Source organism: Podarcis liolepis (genome assembly GCF_965112155.1).
Source record: "Podarcis liolepis genome assembly, chromosome: 1".
Taxonomy (NCBI): Eukaryota; Metazoa; Chordata; class Lepidosauria; order Squamata; family Lacertidae; genus Podarcis; species Podarcis liolepis.
Window position 1 is genome coordinate 136422232 of NC_139554.1, and position 21127 is coordinate 136443358.

Genomic DNA, 21127 nt, shown 5'->3' on the forward strand with positions numbered 1-21127 from the left:
GAGTTACTCTCAAGTGACAAAAGCGCTAATTTAGGATTCATAATCAGTGACTTGCAGGCCAAAATGGATTGCCCAGAGGATGCCATTTACAATCCTCTGAGCCCCACACAGACCTATAAAGCCTCAGGCGAGGGCCTGCTTTTCAGTCTGAGCAATTCATCTCCTAGAGAGCAGACACTATCACACGAGTCCCTGTTTCCCATTTCCCTGTCGCATTTCCTGCTGTCTGCAACACCTCTGCAACATATTGATTGATATATGCTGCCTTTTCTGTATGCTTTTTTCAGGGAGAACAATCATTCTGTCTACCCATCACTTGGATGAGGCAGAGGTATTGAGTGACAGGATTGCATTCTTGGAGCACGGTGGACTCAAGTGCTGTGGGTCCCCATTCTACCTGAAGGAAACTTTTGGCAGTGGATACCACCTGACCCTGACTAAAAGAAAGGTTTGGAATTGTTATGCAAAACACTTGAATGTTGTTATGGGGTGTGAAAATATCTAATGCTTTTCAAACCTGAAATTGCCCTGTGTTAAGGAGGAAAGTGAAGAAATGGCATCTAATGGAAATGATTTTTAAAAAAGGTATCCAGTGGCTGTTATGAATCTACAGGAAATGGTAAAATCGAGAGATCAGATCGCACAACAGCTTCTCCCCACAGTGTCTTTACGTTTTGATTAGCTATTTGTATAGAAATGGCCAAGTGCTTGTCCAGTTACACTCTCTTTGAAAATTTAGCTTTTATAGTTTCATTTGGCTGTTTAGGATAATAAAATGTCTCTTCTTGAGTTGCTGGAGAAAGTGCATTTTCATGCATGTTTTGAGCGGGCCAGGAAATATAGTGTCAAACCACCCCATTCCCCTTCAGCCAGTATCTGATGGTTGCTTTAAACTCAAAATCAGGGATGCTTGAGGAATTGCATTTTTTGCAAGTCCTGATATGAACTTGCCTGATCCATAATTCTATCCACCAGATTTTGCACTCCTCCAAATGTTGCAGCACAGTTCACAGAAATTTAGGGTTACCAAGTGGTGCATTTAAATATGTTTTAAGAGAAATAATTGATTTTAAAATATGTATTTAAATATTCATTTTGTAATGGTTTCTGATTTGGAAGGAGAACAAAACTGAGTAAAAATCTGCAAAAGTGGCATCACCTGGAAATAGGCAGATTTGACCATGGCTATAGTTGGATGGGGTTTTGTGCATCTTTCCTACATTGCTTTTTAAAAAAAGAAAGTTGAACTGGAGGAAGTGCAAGTGGATAGAAATCCATGTCAGAATCACCATTCCTGAGTTGCTTTTTCACAGTGTATCCTCCCCCCCCCCTCTCTCTCTCTCTCTCTCTCTCACGCACACACACACACACACACAGAGAGAGAGAGAGAGAGAGAGAGAGAGAGAGAGAGCGCGCACTTGTGGAGGGAAATTTTGAGCTTAAAAAGATGGAACTGAAAGCATTAAGTAACCTTTACCCTGGACTACCCTGGATTTTAAACATGTGGAGTAAATAATTTTAAAACATTGCCTAACCTGTAATTTCATTCTGAGATTGATCTAGGGAGTGAGGTGGGAGATAGTGGAGCAATTCTATTTTAACATCTTTGCAGAGTTCTTATAGTTAGGGATGTGCTGGAATGGAAAAGAAATAAAGTAGGTATGTGCTACTGTGTCACATTTTGACTGGCCAAAACAAAACTTTTGTTTATAAAGAAAACCTCCAAGCAATTGCTAGATTAGGCCAAAGAGGCCTTGTGACTTATGAGGAGCCTGGAAGCAGGACGTGCACCCAGCACCCCCCCCTCCGTGGGATCCCCATTAACTGGTATGCAGAGCCATTCTGCCTCCAGTGTGAGTGGGAGCCATTACTAGCCTTCTCCTCCATTTCTCTGGCTAATCCCCACTTAAAGCCATCCAAGTTGGTGGCTGACACTATATCTTATGGGAATGAATTCTATAACAGTCTACTGTGTCAAGAACTTTCTTTTGTCTGCTTTCAGCTTCACTAAATGCCCCTGGGTTGTAGTACAGTGGTACCTCGCAAGACGAATGCCTCGCAAGACAAAAAACTCGCTAGACGAAAGGTTTTTCCGTTTTCGATTTGCCTCGCAAGACGAATTTCCCCTATGGGCTTGCTTCGCAAGACGAAAACGTCTCGCGACTTTGTTTTCTTTGTCTAAAAACAAAGACATGTTTTGTTTATAAAGTTAATTTATTTTCCCTTCAATTTTTGAACTGCTCTTTACAGTATGTGTGACTTTAAAGAGCAGTTAATAAACTGTTGTTGTACCAAATTTGGCTTTGTTTGGACTTTTTTTGACCATAGGAACGCATTAATTGATTTTCAATGCATTCCTATGGGATTTCGTGCTTCGCAAGACGAAAAATTCGCTAGACGACAAAAATTGCGGAACGAATTAATTTCGTCTTGCGGGGCACCACTGTATCTTTGGTATTAATAAAGAAATATGTCTGGAGAACCAAATCCTCACATGCAATAGCTTTAGTGCTCTGTGTTCTCCTCCCCTCTTCCCCTAGAGTCCAACTCTAAGCTTCACAGAAGAATGTGATACCTCTGCAGTGACAGCCATGATCCAGTCTCATCTTCCAGAAGCCTATCTCAAGGAAGACATTGGGGGCGAGCTTGTATATGCACTCCCCCCATTTAACAGTAAAGTTTCCTCATCCTACCAGTCTCTCCTGAGAGGTCTGGACAGTGGCTTGAGTGACCTCCATATTGGCTGCTTTGGAATTTCAGACAGCACCGTGGAAGAAGTGAGCATCTAAACACTTTTAAACATCTGATAAGTTTTAAGTATCTGGCTGTTTTATTGCTATTTTATGCTGAAGTTTTATTGATTGTTGTTTTGTTTCAATTTTGTTGGGCGGGGGGAGTTTAAATCTTGTGAACCACCTGATAATAATTTTACCAAAGGGTTGGATACACATTTATTAAAGAAATAAGTCTACTGGGAGCTACAAAGGCGAAGTCAAGGTATTGAACATTTTGCCCTGATTTTCCCTTAAATATATGAACATGCATTCAATTTATTTATTAATGCATGCATCAATCTACATAAAGGGAGAATTACAATCAGGTGCATAGGACTATTTATAGCCATCTCCAAGCTCTACTTTCCAGAGATGGAGCAAAAGATGGTGCAAATTGACTCAATGACTGGCAGTGGCAAAGATGCCAGCATGTACAAGCAGCCCCTCCATTGGTCAGCAGGGTTTTCTGACCCCTGGCAAAGGGTTATTTACTTACATCCAAGGCTCTTTACTCCAGGGAGGAATATAAGAAGATGTGGATGATGAGGAAGATGCCAACTCAAGTCTTCCTGTTTCCCCATCTGTTTAGTTACAGTGGTGATTTAGTGCTAGAAGTTTGTTTAAAGATATGTACATATTGAATTCACAGAAATATTTTTGAATTCACAGAATTATCAGTTGTCGGAAGACTCTGAACGGGCACGGTTCTCTTGTAACAGAGTGTACACCAAACCCCTTGTCCAAAAAAACTTCTGTGTCCTCCTTCCCCCCACCTCTACCTGCTTTTAATATTTTGCCTGGGCTGTGGCTTCTTCCCCCTTCTACATCTGTAAGAGGGCTTCACAGAACTGAAATAAAAGTATTTTTGTTTTGCCGTTATGCAGGTATTTCTTAATTTGACCAAAGACCTGGCAGAAGATGAACAAGCTGATGTGGAGCTGTCCCAAGAGGCGGTCAGTTGCAATCTGGAGACAGACGATCTCTCCATGAATGCCGATAACTTCACTGAGAGAGATGGTATTTATCCATGATTAGGTCCCTGGCAGCTAAATAATTGTCTACATTGTCAACTTGCATTAGCTAAGGAAGGACTCCTGTTTTAGGGCAGGCCCCTCTGGGGGTGGTGTGTGTGCTAAAAATTTGAGGATTCTCAGGAATACACCTTAGAACACTTGCTCCCTCTGCCAACCAAGAATAGTGGATGCAGTTGTCAAATCATTTATCTCATTTCCCCACTTTTCCAGGCTTAGGCTCTATCTCAGCAGTCAAGCACGTGCTTTGCATGTGGACGCTTCCAGGTTCAAAGCCCAGCATCTGCAGTAAGGACTTGGAAAGACCCTGTCTGCAACCCTGGGCGGCCACTGGCAGTCAATGTAGACAGTGCTGAGATACATGGTTCAATGCTCTGGCATAGTATAAGGCAGCTTCCTATGCTGTTGTGAAAAACTTTCAATGGGGAGAGGGTAAAAAAAGACTATGAAATCTTGCCCCAGTGTACAGTTTCGCCCAGAAAAGTTTCAGGCTTCTAGCATGCAAGAAAGAGCAGTTGCACTAACTACGATGCAATGCAGGCCTGCAAAATTCAGGAATCACCTCCCACAAATTAATGCAGCTCATCACCCTTCTGGATCCTTGACTCTGTTTAGACAAGCTGGAAGTTTATCAAGCTGACTGGGTGGGCCATAGATCTGCCATAGTAAAGGAACTTTACAGCTCAATTGTAACCACATTTATTGAGGACTCAATCTCATTTATTTTGGTGGGGTTTTCCAAGTAAATAAACTTTATATGGATTCAGTCTTAAAGGACACAACAGGCACTTTCACCGTCAACCATTTGGGGAAGGGGTGAGAGTTAAAGTGTAACTTTTGCTTCATTTGTAAACCTAGCAATTCAAGTCCCAACTGGCAACCAGCGTTGCCAGGACCAGAGAGCATCATCCAAAGAAAATCAGAGCTCTGAAGCTGCAAGTTGCTTAAAGAATCTTTTGCTTGTCTGAAAAAGCAGCTTGAATTATAGGCCTAGTTCCAACTGAGGAGGTAAACCCCTGCCTGGAGTGTACTACTTCAGTGTAGGTGGATGCTCACATGACTGAAGATTCCGCCATAAAAACGTTAGATTTCAGAGAGAAGGTCCCTAGCCTACAAATAAAAATGGGCAAATCATGTGAGCCCCCACGTTCGGACAATTACCTCCATAAATACCTTAGGCGGCTGAGTATCATAATTGACTAGGTAAACCCTATTTTCTGTTGGCTAGTTCGGTACCCTAACGTTTCTCAAGAGTTTCAAGCAAATAATACAAATACAGCTGTGAGGAGAAAGTAACTTGTGACTCATCATGGCCACACTGATAACTGACGCTGCTTTCCAGTGGTTAATCTTGTTGCATTAAAAATGGGTAAATAATGTCGGGTAAAAGAAAATAAGGCTCAATTTATTCACATGAATTACTGCTATCCACATGGTTGTGCCAGATCAGACACCACTTTTTTCACCCAATTGTATCTATGGAGGAGCTCCATGTTCTGAACTGGCCCTATGACTACATGCAAAGGAGCATTTTAAGGTAGGAAAATCATGATTCAGTGACATATATGCAGCTTCATGGCTGTTTATCAATCAGGCTGGTTGAGAGCTGAACTGCACTTTCTGTGTGTCAATGTAGATAATCTAATGTGGATAGCAGCATATCACCTCAATTAAGATTTGAGAATTTGATTTGACTGTTTTAATTTCTATTCCGCTTAATAGATTTCAAATGTCCCTAAGTGGTGTACCAAAAACTGAAGCAACAACAGGCAACTGAAAGAAAATATTTCAAAAATACACAGTTACATAAAAAAATGTTGCATTAATAAAAACATTACAATATATATTCATTTTCCTTCTGACACACCCTTTCTACTATGGCAAATTTTATATCTTTACATACTAAGAGACAATGTTCTTGTCTTTTTTTGGAGTCCCATGTATTATCTTGTAGTTGCGGCTTGCTTTGTACAAATTTAAAGTATGGCTTATTGCCGATGGATGTGGTTCATAAAGGCTGAACACTTTACCTAGAAAAAGTAAAAATGCCTGCCGTTGTAAAGTCTCTATGTAGATTGAAATCTGAAACTTTGCTTCTGTGTTTTCATAATCCTTCAGCCGTTACTTTGCAATGGCCCCAACCCCCTTCTCATTGCATTTGGGAATATTAGTGGGTCCAATGAGTGCTGCAATTGCACAATACAGACTGTAATATGTATTTGGGTTGCAACCCCCAGTATCATGTTTTGAACAGCTACAGGATGATTTGGGAGGGAGCGCAGAGCTTTTGGCTTGAGGCTCTTCCTCAGGCCAAGGAAAACGAATTAAGCAGCACTGACCTTTGCTTCTCCTTTCTGGAGTTAGGCGTTGAGCCAAACTCCAGGCGAATCTTCCTTGCCTGAGCTGTTTCTAGCCTTTAAATTTTACCTCCCAGCTAATGCCCTCTTCGTGCTTCCTTCCCATATAACTTTGTGACGGCCATATCTCATGAGTTTAGAGACCATAGATCAGTGGCAGAGCACCTCCCTCCCTGGCACCTCCAGTTAAAAAAGCAAAATCTCCAGTAGCAAATGATGTTTATACCAGAGATCCTGAAGATCTGGTCTGTCAGAGTAGGCAATATTGAACTAAATGAAAAAACAGCACTAACATGTCTCTATTGCCTCTCATGTCATTCTTGGGAATGGCCGAGTTGCACCTCTTTTGTGATACTGATGGGTCAGTTGACGCGCACTGTAGCACCTTTCCGCAATTTGTAGGTTTCCTCCAGTCTTGGCTGTGGGTCTTGGGTGAGCGCACCAACTCCTAGGGGCCGAGGCAGTTTTGGCTCCTCCCTCCCAAGTATTTTTTGAAGGAGCTGAGCCCCCTTTGGCTCTGCCCCCTAGCTTCAGAAGCACGATGTCGTGACGTTGCCCCCTCAGTCCCTTTAAGAAGATGGCGCCCCTGTTCTAGGGCCAACTTCACACATGTGGAGGAGGTTGAGCAGAGGGTTTGTACAGTTTGGAGCACTGGTGCAGCAGTGTTAGTAAGCCACTTTTTGTTTAATTTTTTTTACTTTGTTTAAATGGTAATTTTTTGGGTACTATTCCATTCCTCCTGCTTTAACCACAGCTGGAGGACATCAAGCATAGAGACTGCATAAGGGTCTTAGACCTTTTTTTAAAGATGACTCTTTATCCATGGAATGAGGATAGTGTATATGCTCCCCTTCTTTAACCTTGACAGCAACAGTGTGAAGTTGATTAGGCTGAGAAAGAGTGATGTGCCCAAGGCAATACAGTAAGCTTTATGGTAGAACAGGAATTTGAACACACATGTACCCATCCACTCCAGCCTGTCTCCAAAACTCTGGCTACCACAACACCTTACTACTTGGAGCTCAGAAGTTTGTAAAAACTTAATGTTCAGGCTAGCTGATTAATAAACAGCAGGAATTAACACAAAGCTGCATTGCTTGATTTGGTGCTATCTGCCCTGGACATTTCACACCCTCTAGTGTGGTGCTTTAGTACAAAACTACTAGTATGGTAAGCAGCACTTAGAAAAAGTTCATGTGAGGCTTCTACATGCCAGCAGAACTCTTTGCCCCGTGTTGAGTGCACCATCCATGTGCAGCACATAATTCCATGAGGTGGCAATTTGTGCCGCAGGTGTCAGAGTGCCAAGTGAGTGCATTTGAGGCACTTAAAAAAAAAATCCTTTAGAGCAGAGCTTTCCAAACTTTTCATGTTGGTGACACACTTTTTAGACATGCATCATTTTGCGACACAGTACTTCAGTTTTGCTAGCAAGCAGGAGGTTAAGCTAACCCCTTTCCAGCCTCGGGAGGAGTGCCAGAAGCATTCACGCCTACACACTGCAACCAACACACTTTGTTGCAGAAGTGTGAAAAACACTCTGCTTTAGACAATGAGCTTGGGCTCTTGGCTGGCCATCAAGCTTGTGGCTCCAGCACAGATTTCTCCTGGGAAAGCAGCACTGGTGCAGAAGCTACCCCAAATCAAGGATTTTTGATGTAAATTAGTAAAAGAGAAGTAGCATCATTTTAAACCAACCCACGTGTTTTGGTCAGGTATGAATGCAAGTGTGAGGAGGGAGCAACGCTCAGTACTTATATATCTCGCTCATCCCTTTTTTGCTCAATAGACCAAGCGCTGGTTAAGCCGATGAAGTCAAACAGCTTTCCTCTCTTGCTGAGGAAGGCCACAGCTTTGCTGATTAAGAGGTTCCATCACACACGCCGCAATGTGAAAGGCTTTATTGCCCAGGTCATCCTTCCTGTGCTCTTTGTGACTGCTGCCATGGGCCTCGGCACCTTGAGAAGTAAGGTGGCGGAATATCCAGCTCTCCACCTCTCCCCATCCTTGTATGGTTCCTCCAAGCAGGCGGACTTCTTTGGGTGAATATCCCTTTTTATATTATTAAAGCTAGCATTATGGACCAGGTATAATGGCCAAGATCTGCCATATGGTTAAGTGACAGTCTGGGGGCAAAAAACAGTAACATAATGAGGTATACTAGGAATATGGTTGGTGTTGTCTTGTTGCTGAGCAACAACGTGCAGAGCTCAGTGGAATGGGAGCCCAGCCAACCAGAAGTCTCTTAGTCAGGTCCAATCCTAGGGTCGGGTGAACAGCAATCCACGTGTTCAGATGGTCCAAGGGAATATGTTGATCTTGGGGGTCAAAGGTCAAGGTGAGAAGGCAGCAGCATGGTGGGGCCACAAACTAAAAGTGTTGTTACCAGCACCTGGCTGCTGCTGGAAGCTCTGCTTAAGAAGGCCGAAGCCAGCTGGTTTTCACCAGCGCCTTCTCCTCTGTGTCCTTGAAGGCTGATCAGCTGCTGATGGAGTCATTCTACCTTCTCCCCCTTCAGGGAAAACTGACTCCTGGCTCATGGCAGTTGGAAGAGGGCCTCGACAAAAGGAATTTTTTTTATTAAATTCTGCAATCCAGTGTTTTCTAGAGTTGGGAAAGCCTCTGGGATCTTCTTGTGGGACAAATCCTCAGCTTACCAAGTGATGGCCTAAGAGGCTGGGTCAGCAAAGTGCAGGAGCACAGCTGTTGGCTGGTCGGTAGGGTTTTGTGTGTGTATCAGGGCCCTTCAGCAACACAACAGAACTCTGCAGACCCAGTAGTCCCACTTCCCCTCACACCTGTTGGTCAGGAACATGAGCTCCCTTTGGTTTCCACAGCCAGGTGTTGCCTTTCAGCTCATGAGTTGTCAGAGGCAGCTTTAAAGGCAAAAGAGGCTCTAGGTTGCCAGTCTGACACCCTGCGTGTGTGCACATGTATACACACACACACACACACACACACACACACTCTAACTTCAAAAATATGATTAGGTCTACTAAGAAATTACGTCTGAATTTTTTTACCTATCAAAGAGATTACCCAGAAATCTCTTGACTGACAAATTCCACAGATTTGAAGCCTCGAAACATTAAAAGTTTAATTTAGTCGTGCACAAATGCGGAGCCTCACAATTATTTTTAAACCTTTTCATATCAGCAGCTCTTTAGTAAACTTTCAATTGCTACTTTATATTCTTCTGGATTTCAAAAGTTTTGGCACAAGGCCGGCAGATAGGAAAACTGCTATCACTGTGCATACACCTTCCTGCCCCCCCCCACCTTAAAATGAATTTCTATATCAACACATTCCTTGTGCTGAACTGCTTCTTCAGTTCAAGATGAATTGAATTCTAAGCAGCAGTTTGTGGATTCACCTTCAGGGACTGTTTACAGGGAAACACTTCAGAAGAATGACTCCGGTGTACTGTGCAGAAACTTTTTGGAGTGCTCTCTCATGTCAGAAAACGTCCCCTCCTGAAAAAGACACATGGGAGCTGGGAAATTTGCTTCTGAGATAAAAGCTGTTGGTTCTTATTTGAAACGGGACTTATGAGTGATACAGGAAAATTTGTTTAGGGTAGATAATTGAAGAATTGCTCACAAACTGGTTATAGGGTCACAGCGTAAATTTTATATGGCATACCATTAGTTTTATATGTGTAATTTTGAACCTAGCAAATGAATGTTTGTGCCAAAACTTCATATCTATTTTGTGTTTTATGCAGTGGGATATAAAATAGTGTTTGACTTTGACTATGCTTATTTTATTCAGTTTATATGCTATGTATCAGTTCTGACTTTAATGAAAGTTCAATTAACATTTTTTGTACTTTTTAAAAACCCTAGAAATTATAATGAGACTACTGATGCTCTGGTTGCTTCGCTGCTTTCTTTTCCTGGAGCAGATAGCACCTGCGTGAACAAAAGTCATTTGTAAGTAGCAGTTTCCTTCTTTTAAATTCCTAATCAGGGAAGGGAAGTGGCCAAAAATTAAGAGTCATCATGCATTAAGGGCACTCTTTCACCATCTGCCAAGCTATGATGCTCTTAGAAACAGGTCTCCAGCAACCGTCAGATTGTTAAAGAATGTAGTTTTTAAAATGTTTTGCATTTACTAAGGCTGATTTTTAAAGCATACTTACTTGAAAGGTTCCGTTGGTATCCATTCTGTGTTCAGTACCTAGATGCAAGACAAATGACTTCAACTAAATTTAAACCTTCCTCACAATGCTATTCAGATTTACCCAGAAGTAAGCCCACATAATTCAATAAATTTTATGCAACCCAAAGTTATGCATGTTTACATTGAAGTAAGACTCTTTGCACTCAATGTGACTCAGTCTGAAGAAAATAGGCATCGATTACAGCCATGGATTTCCTGTTCAAGGAGGCTCCCTAACAGGTAAAAGTGTGTGGGGTTGTAGCCTTAGCTGCCCATGCAATATTCATACATTGATGGCATGGGCCAAGGTACCCACCTTGGAGATTCTGTATCACACCTGTCAGGTGCTAGTGGTGGTTGCTCGTGAGTAACCAGGCAGGACTCCGACCTGTCTTTTACAGGTTTTATTGTGCAAACTATTTACAATGCAGAGCTAAAAGGTTCATGTCCATCTTAGTCACTTGCAGAATCTGGGAGTGGCCCCTTCCGGTTTCTGCCCCAACATAAGAACTTGGACACCCCAAGCCTCTGCCTCCCCTCCTTGCGTTTCACCCCTCTGCGCAAGGTGGGCGATGGAAGTGGCGTGCGTCCCTCTTGACCAGCCTGGCTAGGTGAGGCGCTTGGGCTCTCAGCATCTTTGAGCCCTCTTCTCACTTGGCTGGCCTCTTCCCTCTCTTCTCCACTGGAGGGGGACGAGGAACTGCTCCTCAGAAGTTTCTGCGGCTCCCTGTATCCAACGGCCCCCCTGCCTCCCTCCCCTGTTCCAATGGCAGTCCCCTGACAACACCTATTGAAGCACATGTCTCATCTGTGCTGACTGATCTGTGTGTGGGAAAGCATGATGGATTTTCATCTTGGGCCTTGGCAGTAGCTTCTGATTATCCCTGAACTGACTTAGCACAATTCTCTTGCTTAGGGAAGTATTTGTGCAGACTGCACGTGATTAAGCAAGTATCACAGGATTATCCAATTAATGCTTTACCCATGCAATGCCTCAGGGCAGGCGCTCCCTTATGTTTTCAAGAAAATGTTGTTATTTTAATGTTAATTTCTAAAGTTTCTTGCTAAGGAATTTAAAGCAAGTCTCATTAGACCTTTGCAATCAATATCACGATTCAATGACTGAAAAGAGATTGACAGAGCAATAGGCAGAACCATTAAGAACTAGACAGGCTGAGTGAACTTCGCTCCCCTTGAAGCGAGTGGGATTTGCTGGGGGCTCTCAGGAGAATCAATAAATAAAGGCGATCTCCAGCCAAGTGCCCTGCATTAAATAGGAATCTGCCACCTTCTTACCATGTGTCATCTGCACACCTGCCAACAGGAAATGTCAGTGTTAAATCTGCTTATTTTCAGAGCATGTTTCAAGGAAGACGTGCCTGGAGAGTGGGTGTTCAGTGGGAACCAGAGTGCTCAGTATTCTGCCTGCAACTGCACAGACACCAGACAGGTAACGTTAAATTAAAACTCAATGAGAGGAGATAAATATGAAATAAACATCAGGGACTTGTGGAACTTGTTCAGGAGCAAGTGGCTGACTCCAAGGGTTGCATATTTGAACATGGGCTACATACGTTGGATAAATTGGTGACAGGAGTTACTGTCCACTGTCTGTCACTACCTGGAATTGAAAATACGGCTGTGCTTTCAAGCCCTTTTTTAGTCAGGAACCAGTTATGGTATAAACGGATATCCTTCTTTTTATTATATTCCTTCAACTTTCCTCAACCTGGTACCTTCCAGATATTTTAAACTTCAGCTCCCATCAGTCCCAGGCAGCAGAGTTGTAGCCCAAAACATCTGGAGGGCACCAAGTTGGGGAAGGCTGCAGACTCCAAGGTGGCTTGATGTGTTGAATGCTGGACAAACACAGAGCTGGTTCACTCACAAACAAGCTAAAACAGAGTTCATGGATTTAAACTGCTTCATGGTCCAATCCTATGCACATGTATTCAGAAGGAATTCCATTAAATTCAGTTGAACTTATTTCAAAATAATGCTGTGTGGGTTTAGAACCTTGGGTTGCAATTCTATGCACAGTTAGGCTGCTTAAATCCCACTTAGGCAAAGCATCACAACCCGATCCTACTGATCTCAGTGGGAATTGCTCCATAATACTATGGACTGTGATCTTAATCTCATTGGAAATAAGGGAATTGCAGTTGCCTATGGAAGATATTACAGCTGAGGGTTGGACTCTAGTGCTTTCAAGGCTTCAACCAAAAGAGGAAAGATATAATTTGACTTCCAAGTGGTTCTCCTAGACCTAACACTACACTTGGCAGTATATAGTGATCTTAGTTGGGAATTCATCTCACCCGTCCTCTCTCTCCAACGTTTTGGCTATCCCTGGGTATACTTAAATCCTATTGTGTGCAAAATTTTGTGTGTGCAATCCCTGTGCACATTTTTTTGAATGCTGATAAGGGTGGAGTTGCCATAGTCCTGACAAAAAAAAGGGAGAAAAGAATCCTATCTCAGAAGCTGCTCCTTGCATTTCAAAGGAAGCTCCCGTTGGCAAAAATGCATTTTTGTTGACAGCATACAGACCTGTCCCAAGACATTTTGCTGCCTGAGGCAAAATACAAGGTGCCCCCGCCCACCGCGCCGTACATGTCATGCCATATTCAGAAGCTCAGTGGGCCTGCAGATGAACTTGAGTACAACAGTGGTGACTTGAACCGTATGCCCCCCCCCTTCGGAGTGCAGCTGGTTAGCTTAGGAGGTGCACGGCAGGTCATGTGACACACACTGCTCCACCCTTCAGCATTTTGCCACCACTTCCCACCCATAGCAGCTGCCTAATGGAACCATGACAGGGAATGAAAAATGCAAACCTCCCTGCCTCTCACTCACCCCACCCCACTGTTGGGAAGCTTCTTATGCATTCCCTTGGCGGCCACATACATAACAAAAATGTGGACATTCATTGCATTTACATAGTTAATGCCACTTCCAGTCTGGCCTACACTGTGCATGTGTGCCTTTGTGTGTGTGTCACTGAGTGAAAGGAAGAGTGTAAAGAATAAATGAATTATGTGCTCCAACTAGACCGTACTTCCTGTGATTGAGAGGGTGCCAATAAACCAAGAATATTGTCTTGTGTTGCCCTTAAGCCTGGGCTTAACAGGGGCTGTAGCAATGCCATGGTGTGCATATAGTCTAAGTTTAAGGGCCTTAAATTCAGTATGTTATGTTAATGGCTTTTGCTACCATTGACCATGGTATCCTTCTGGGTTTGGGAGCAGGGGGCACTGTTATACGGTGGTTCTGCTCCTCCCTCCTGGGCCGTATCCAGAAAGTAGTGTTGGGGAATGAGTGTTTGGACCCCTGGACTCTCACTTGTGGGGTGCCTCAGGGCTCCATCCTCTCCCCCATGCTTTTCAATATCTATATGAAGCCTCTGGTAGAGATCATCAGGGGATTTGTATGCAAGCATGCTGATGATACCCAGCTCTACCTCTCTTTTAAATCGGAACCATTGAAGGCAGTGAATGTCCTGTGTGAGTGTCTGGAGGCGGTTGGAGGATGGATGGCGGCTAACAGATTGAGGTTGAATCCTGACAAGACAGAAGTACTGTTTTTGGGGGCAGGAGGCGGGCAGGTGTGGAGGACTCCCTGGTCCCGAATGGGGTAACTGTGCCCCTGAAGGACCAGATGTGCAGCCTGGGAGTCATTCTGGACTCACAGCTGTCCATGGAGGCACAGGTCAATTCTGTGTCCAGGGCAGCTGCTTACCAGCTGCATCTGGTATGCAGGATGAGACCCTCCCTGCCCACCGACTGCGTCACCAGAGTGGTGCATGCTCTGGTTATCTCCCGCTTAGACTACTGCAATGCGCTCTATGTGGGACTACCTTTGAAGGTGACTCAGAAACCACAACTAATCCAGGATGCACAGGCAGACTGGTGACTGGGAGTGGCCACCAAAACCATATATTATTGGTCCTAAAGGATCTTCACTGGCTCTCAGTATGCTTCTGAGCACAATTCATAGTGTTGGTGCTGGCCCAGTGTACTTGAAGCAGCTGAAAAGAATATGCCTAGCTGAAAAAATGGGTTTTTGTACACATTTTATGTATCCATATTTAAATTTAGTTAACATTAAAACAAACCTATTTTAAGCTAAATTTTATGAATGACAAGTGATATAGGAACAGTATAGTGAGTTGTACTATATGATTTTTAGCTAAAAGAGTTAACATTTCTGGTTGCTTCCTAGAAATGTCCAAAAGTTGACTTTTCTCCACCTCACAAGAGGACTTTCTTCTCCCGGACTATTTACAACCTTACTGGCCATGATGTTGAGACATACCTTCTAGTGACTACCAAAGACTTTGTGCAGAAGAGGTACATTGTTTATTCTATTAACCCCTCTTTATTTCTTATGCATTTTATTCTTTCAGTAAACACTTTTTATTATGCAATCTCCAGTTGTCAGGTCATTGGAGTTAATTTACAAGTGTGCTGTGTACTTAATTTTGATTAATTTTGAGGCATTTCCATAGTTCTCCCAGTGGATAGGGGAGGTGTGGGCAAAGTGTTTTTGACTACAACTTCCGTCAACCCCGGCCAAAGTAACCAATGTCAAGAGATTATGACGATGACAGCTGAAGTCACCAACATTTGGGAAATTGCTGCATGGAGTTTCTCTCTATGGTGCCCTGTTCACCTGATTCTACATCCCTGAGCAAATCCAGGTCACATTTCTTCAAGTTCTGGCAAGCCAGAATGTATGAATGACGTAATGCCACACATGGGTGAGGGGGATCAGGCTTGCTCTAGAATATTTTAGGAATCTCAACATTCCTATTTTGAAAAGGAGAAAATTGTACAACTACATTTTTTAAAACACAGGAAAATGCATAAATAATGTTTATCTTATTCATTAATTTATTATAACATTTGCAGATACTGGGTTTTGTAAATGTAGAATTGTAAATATTGTGGCTCTGCTTTCACTGTAAGAGATGGTTAAAATCCTGCAAATCTAAAAATAAAAGAAAATCACTAACAACTATTTGAAATTGTTATTCTTCATTAAGATTTTAATGTGCTGGCTTGGCATTGCCTTAATGTAAGTACTTATGCAACCATTGCTGTACATGGTATGACTGGGCCGCTGAGCCTCAGAGTTTCACCCACCTTTAAGGAATGAGGCAATCCTGTCTAGCATGTAATTTATGACTGCTCTGGGTACTTCCTGAGGTGTATTTATTTCCCCCCTCTAGGTATGGTGGTTGGAGTTTTGGACTGCCTTTGACTAATGACCTGAAGTTTGATATAACTCCAGTGCCTGCTAACAGGACAATAACTAAGGTAAACTGCAGTTGTGGAATGAAATATGGAACGAAAATCTAGAAAAGCAGTTTATTGCATTCAGTTTAAAATAGGTACATAAAAACTAACCTGGTTAAAACTGGCTAAAATAATTACATGACAAAATTGGAACGTTGGGCTATATTCAACTAAGTGATGGTCAGAGTCAATTCTTTGAAATTATTGAACATAACAAAGTTAGGTCCATTAGTTTCAATAGGTCTACTCTGAGTAAAGTTCAGTGGTCTGCCACCACCCAAATAACAGGGATTACAGTGTTTATGACAGATTATTATTAGGTTCAGCAGGGATTTCATCTGTTACATATTTGAGGTGTTTAATTAAAATGTCTTACCTGTGCCCTCTCAACCATAATGTGTGCACACAACAAATATTATTTATTATATTTGTTAATTAATAAAATAGAAAATATTTATTATATATGAGATCTTTTCTGGATGGCTTACAAATACATAGGGGTGCTGGTGCCATGGGACTGGCTGTGGTGGAAGTATGTGTCACTGTTGCATAGGACTCGCTCACCCACTCATTCACTTGTTCTGGTGGAACAGTCTCTTGTACCAGTCATTTTTTCTTGTATCAATAACATTTTTATTATAACAAATAAAAATCATTGTGTAAAGGGATACACAGCTGCAGCCTGTAGCAAAAGAAACATAGGAGGGGCGAAGCCTGTCAAGATACATGAAATAGTTCCATAAAAAAGACATTTCATGTTTATTGTCTTTTTGTGCTCTTGAAGGAATCTTTGAAAGAGCCTCCATCTTATAGCAGTCCTGGGTTACGGCTTTTCCTGACTGATTCTAGATCATTTGACATCTTCAGGACTTGAGAGCTGGGTTTCCTGAGGCAGGAATCTGAAAAGTCTGAGAACACAGCCCAGTGGGCTTATAGCTATGTCTGCCCCTTGTTAGCACCGTATATTGAAGGAGGGAATGTGACTGGAATAAGTATCAGGACTCTGCTAAATTGGGGGTCTTTTTCAGTCTAATCCCATGAATGTTACTCAGTCAGAACTGAGTCGCACTGACGTCAGTGGCATTCATTCCTAAGAAAGTGTTGTAAAATTACAGGCCCAGGCACATTTATAGCTCATTTTCTCTCCTCCAAGGAACTCAGAGCACCAATATTAGTTTTATTTTTGCAGCAAGCCTAAGAGAAAGTTTAGACTGAGTGCCTTGCTCAAGACCACCTAGTGGGCCTCCTAGTTGAGTGGGGTGCTCTGCTGTTGTTCCGTTACTGGAGGGACTAGGAAAATATCTAGGCTGCTTTCTGTACTACCATGTTAAAAAAATTACCCACAGTTCAGAACATCACTCAAGGTCAATCTTTGAGGCACTTCTGAGTCGCGACTGTGAGGATAATACAGGAAAGTGCAGAAAGGCAGTTCATGGAAGAGATTAGAGTTCATGAATTGAATTCAGGGGTTCAGCCTGTGAGGGAAATACCATAAATCCCTCAACAACAACAAAAGACACACACCTGAGACGCTGGTTTGGTGGCATCCTGGCACTGCTATGCATAGCTTTCAACGTTTCCCTTTTTTAAAGGGAAATTCCCTTATTCCGTGTTACTGGAAACTACCATTCACAAGTGCACCTTGTTTGGGTGGAAGAAGACACACAGGCCATATGCATAGTGGGTGAAGAACCATTTCTTATTAAAAGCAAAAATTAAAATTAAAAAATGACTCTTCCCTGTTGCTCTTGCCTCTCAAATTTAAATATAGGTCTGGTATAATCCTGAAGGTTATCACAGCCTCCCAGCCTACCTTAACAGCTTGAATAACTTCATTCTCCGTGCTAACTTGCCAAAAGAAAACTCCTCCGGATATGGTAGGTGCTCAACAGACTTTGGCAGCATCCTTTGGCTCTTCAGGTTGAGAAGCTTTCTTTTCTGCCTATTGCCTAATGAATTGTGACATTGTAAAGCATAACACTTTTATTCATGCCCATTAAGAATGATTGGCGTAAAACAGCAAAATGGCTTGTCCAATTTTTAGGCTTCTCAGGGCATCAATTACACTTTCCTTTATGTTCTTAATATGTGCTGCTGGAGACAAAACTAATTAGTAAACATTGTCTTAAGACTCACATCCCATGATCAAGCAGGAATTATTTTCAGTCTTTTCATTTAAGCTCATTCAAGCACTTGGAACTGGTAAGTATGCTGTGAACTTGTAACTTTGGATAGGTCAGTCTTATTGAAACCTAGTTGGAGAAAGAATTGATGGTATTTTCTCCATGGCACCTTTCAAACAGCCAAAGTCGTTTGTTGCTTTGACAAATAAATGACAGCTTAAGAACCGTTGAAATGGCCAGATAAAAGTTGACTGTCATTTTAGCAATTTGAAATAGGTGGCAATCCTGCTTTTGAGGTTTGACTTAGGCTTCATGTATTTAAAAAAACCACATAAAAAGAGCTTTTTACACTGACACTAAGCAAATCATAATGGCTTTCGACTTATGTATATTGTGCTTCTTTGCCTTCCAAGCCTAAAAAATATGTATTGAAATGGAAATTTTGACTTCTAGCCTAAGCTGCAGTAAAGGGAAAATGACTTTATAGTGAAGGAGCATTAACAGCTTAGTCAAACTGTATCTTCTTTATTTTTGATTGCAGGTGGGGGGGGGGGATTGCTTTCTAGTTGTTAGTAGATCTTGTTCTGAACTAGAAATTGTTTCATTCCTTGATTGAGGCATGAAACACTGCACTGAAGGGGAAATTTTGGGGTTGGTGGGTTTTTGGTTTTTGCAATGAACTGCAAGAAATATCCTGCTATTCCATATTGTCAACCTATTTTTAAAAGCCTACCCCAACTGCAGAAAACAAAACAGGTCCGTCCCCCCCAAAAGAACAAATGTCAGCGAGGACCCCAATAAGAACGGATGACACATAAGCACTCGGCACTGCAGTGATTTCGAAATATGTTAAGAGATCAACCCCCTTGCCCCCCCCCCCGCCTGCAGGCCTCATTTCAGCTCTTGTATAAATGTAAAGGAAAGAAATCTACATTTTTAAAAAGGTTGGGGTTTTTTTTTCAATACTTAGAATTTGAAAATGCTATTATTACATTTATATCTCACCTTCCTTTCAAGAAGTTTAGGGCTATGTAAAACGTTCTCTTCCCCAGTCCAATTCTTTCCTCACAGCTATTCTTAGAAGTACTTGACTGTTTGAAGGTCACCCAAGGAACTTCATACCTAAGTGGGGATTTCATTTAAGTCTCCCCATTCCTTTTTGTGGAACTCTTAATTACTGCACCATACTTCCCATTTAAAGGTGTGTTTTTTTAAAAAAATATGTAATTACATAAAACAATACAATTAGCCCATATAATCATAAAATTGTAGAGTGGGAAGAGACCCTAGTCCACTCCCAGCAATGAAGGAATCTCAGCTAAAGCATCCATGACAGACGACCATCCAGCCTCTGCTTAGAAACCTCCCAGGAAGGAGAGATCACTACCTGTTGTAGGAGTCTGTTCCACTGTCAAATAGCTCTTTTTGACAGAAAGTTCTTCCTGATGTTTAGTTGGAATCTCCAAACCCATGCGAAGTCTAAGAGTTAAAGGTGGCAGTCTCTCCCCTTATCATGCTTCATCACTTTGGATATTTTTGATTTTATGGATTTTTGCAAAATGCAGATGATGGTTATTCCAATCTGGTACCTTTCATCTGGTCAGTTCAATTCTGACAAGTAGTAAAGGATCATCTTCTTTTTCTGAGTGGAGTCGGATCATGCATAATGATGGCACCTTCACCTGGTGCAAAAACAGCTGGATCACCCATTCCACCTATTCTGAACATGGCCCCATCCTTTTGACACCTGTCATAATTACAAGTTTTCCCTAGCCCATTCTAGACCACACCTGGCTGGCTCCTGTCATATTCTCTGGCTCCTGCACCTATCCCCATCTTGCGCCATTCATTGTCTCCAAAGGCTTCACTATTCCAGTCCACTGAGTTCTAGCTCCAAGTGCCCTCACCGTCCTAACTTCTATTCCTACCACCATATTGACCCCTTTAGATCTAAGAATGGAATGCTTTAAAAAGAGACACAGCTAAGGTTGTTCTTGTGGCTTTCTCTCCAAGAACAGAATTGTGAGCACCAGTCTTCAGATGCCTCAAGTAAACCTTGGTTATTATCCTTGTATCCTGCTTTTCATTTGGAAAGAGTGATTTATATGTGACTTCCAGGGGACTTCCATCTAATCACTAATATAAGCTACAGCTCCCCTGAATAAAACAGCACATGGCATTGGAAACCCGTTGCTAAAATTGGTTCTGCAGTGCCTCCCAATTCTTGTAAATTCAGGTGGAAGTGCAGGATGGGTGAGTAGGAAAGGGGAACTGAATCCTGCACTCAGTCAGCTCCTTTTACTCTGTAGCTGCTGCAGCCTAGCTGCATTCCCACCCAGCCCTGGCCACAGCAGGGCTCCAAAACCAGAAGCTGTTCCTGCCATGAAAGAAAGTGCTGCAGTGTGCAGTAGTGTCAGGGTGAAAAGCGTGGCTGGAAGGAGATTTCAGTTCCCTCCTCCTGCCCACTTGAGCTTTACTTTCAATTGCATCTCCTGCTTTATAGAGGTTTGGTAGGACTCAACATAGGTCTGTCCTCATAACACCTGGTTTGACCCTTGACTTCACTGGTGATATAGGATTGCCAGGTCGTTCCTTGGATAAATGATGGTAACAAATACTATTAAAAATACCTAATGGTCATACCTAATGGCTTGCCCATGATGAAATACCATGGCATTCAGAACATAAATAGACTGCTGTTAACCTTCCTGCTCCTCAGCTAGCACTTGTGTTCAATGATCAGTTAAAGAAAACCCTAATTATTGTTCTTTGTGTAGGCATCTCAGTCGTTGCTCATCCTTATCCTGGTGGAGAGAGTCAAGAACAAGCTATGTAAGAAGTTGATTTTATTATTTATTTTTATGGAATTTAAATTGTAAGTCCCCCTTGAGGGTTGGGGGAGGGTGGACTGCTGAGCGGCACCAGCCAACTGGACCCAGCCACCCTTTTAATTCCCCACAGTGCCCCAGAGGGGTGATAGGTTAGAGGCAATGTGGGGAATTAAAGGGGTGGCTGGTTAAAGCTCTGGCACCAGAGCCCAGAAAGCCCAGCCAGGATGACAGAAAGAAGAGGTGTTTGTGAAAAGACACTTTACCAGGACACCTATCAAATCTAGAGCTGGATCTGTCTGCATGCGTATTTTGAACATACTTTTGTTTACCTTCCCCCACTCAGGCTTAGTAGTTTACTGGATATCATAGTCTCCATGTCCGTCCTGATTGGCTACTCCATCACGACAGCCAGCTTTGTGCTTTATGTAGTCAAGGAGCATCAAACCAAGGCAAAACAGCTGCAGCATATCTCAGGCATGGGTGTGACAAGCTACTGGGTGACTAACTTCATTTATGACCTTGTAAGTATCTTACCTGTTACATATCAGTTTGC

At 42.5% G+C, this 21127-nt stretch overlaps 1 protein-coding gene across 1 annotated transcript in view; it reads left to right on the forward strand.

Annotated features, from left to right (window-relative positions):
- ABCA12 (ATP binding cassette subfamily A member 12) overlaps window positions 1-21127 on the forward strand; it is a 125552-nt gene that overhangs the window by 81973 nt on the left and 22452 nt on the right. The window contains exons 32-42 of the mRNA XM_083471236.1: window positions 288-448; window positions 2541-2777; window positions 3659-3791; window positions 7952-8204; window positions 10008-10094; window positions 11680-11773; window positions 14545-14672; window positions 15554-15641; window positions 17392-17497; window positions 20521-20575; window positions 20918-21095. Of these exons, the coding sequence (XP_083327362.1) occupies window positions 288-448; window positions 2541-2777; window positions 3659-3791; window positions 7952-8204; window positions 10008-10094; window positions 11680-11773; window positions 14545-14672; window positions 15554-15641; window positions 17392-17497; window positions 20521-20575; window positions 20918-21095 (1520 nt within the window). The remainder of the gene's footprint in view (window positions 1-287; window positions 449-2540; window positions 2778-3658; window positions 3792-7951; window positions 8205-10007; window positions 10095-11679; window positions 11774-14544; window positions 14673-15553; window positions 15642-17391; window positions 17498-20520; window positions 20576-20917; window positions 21096-21127) is intronic.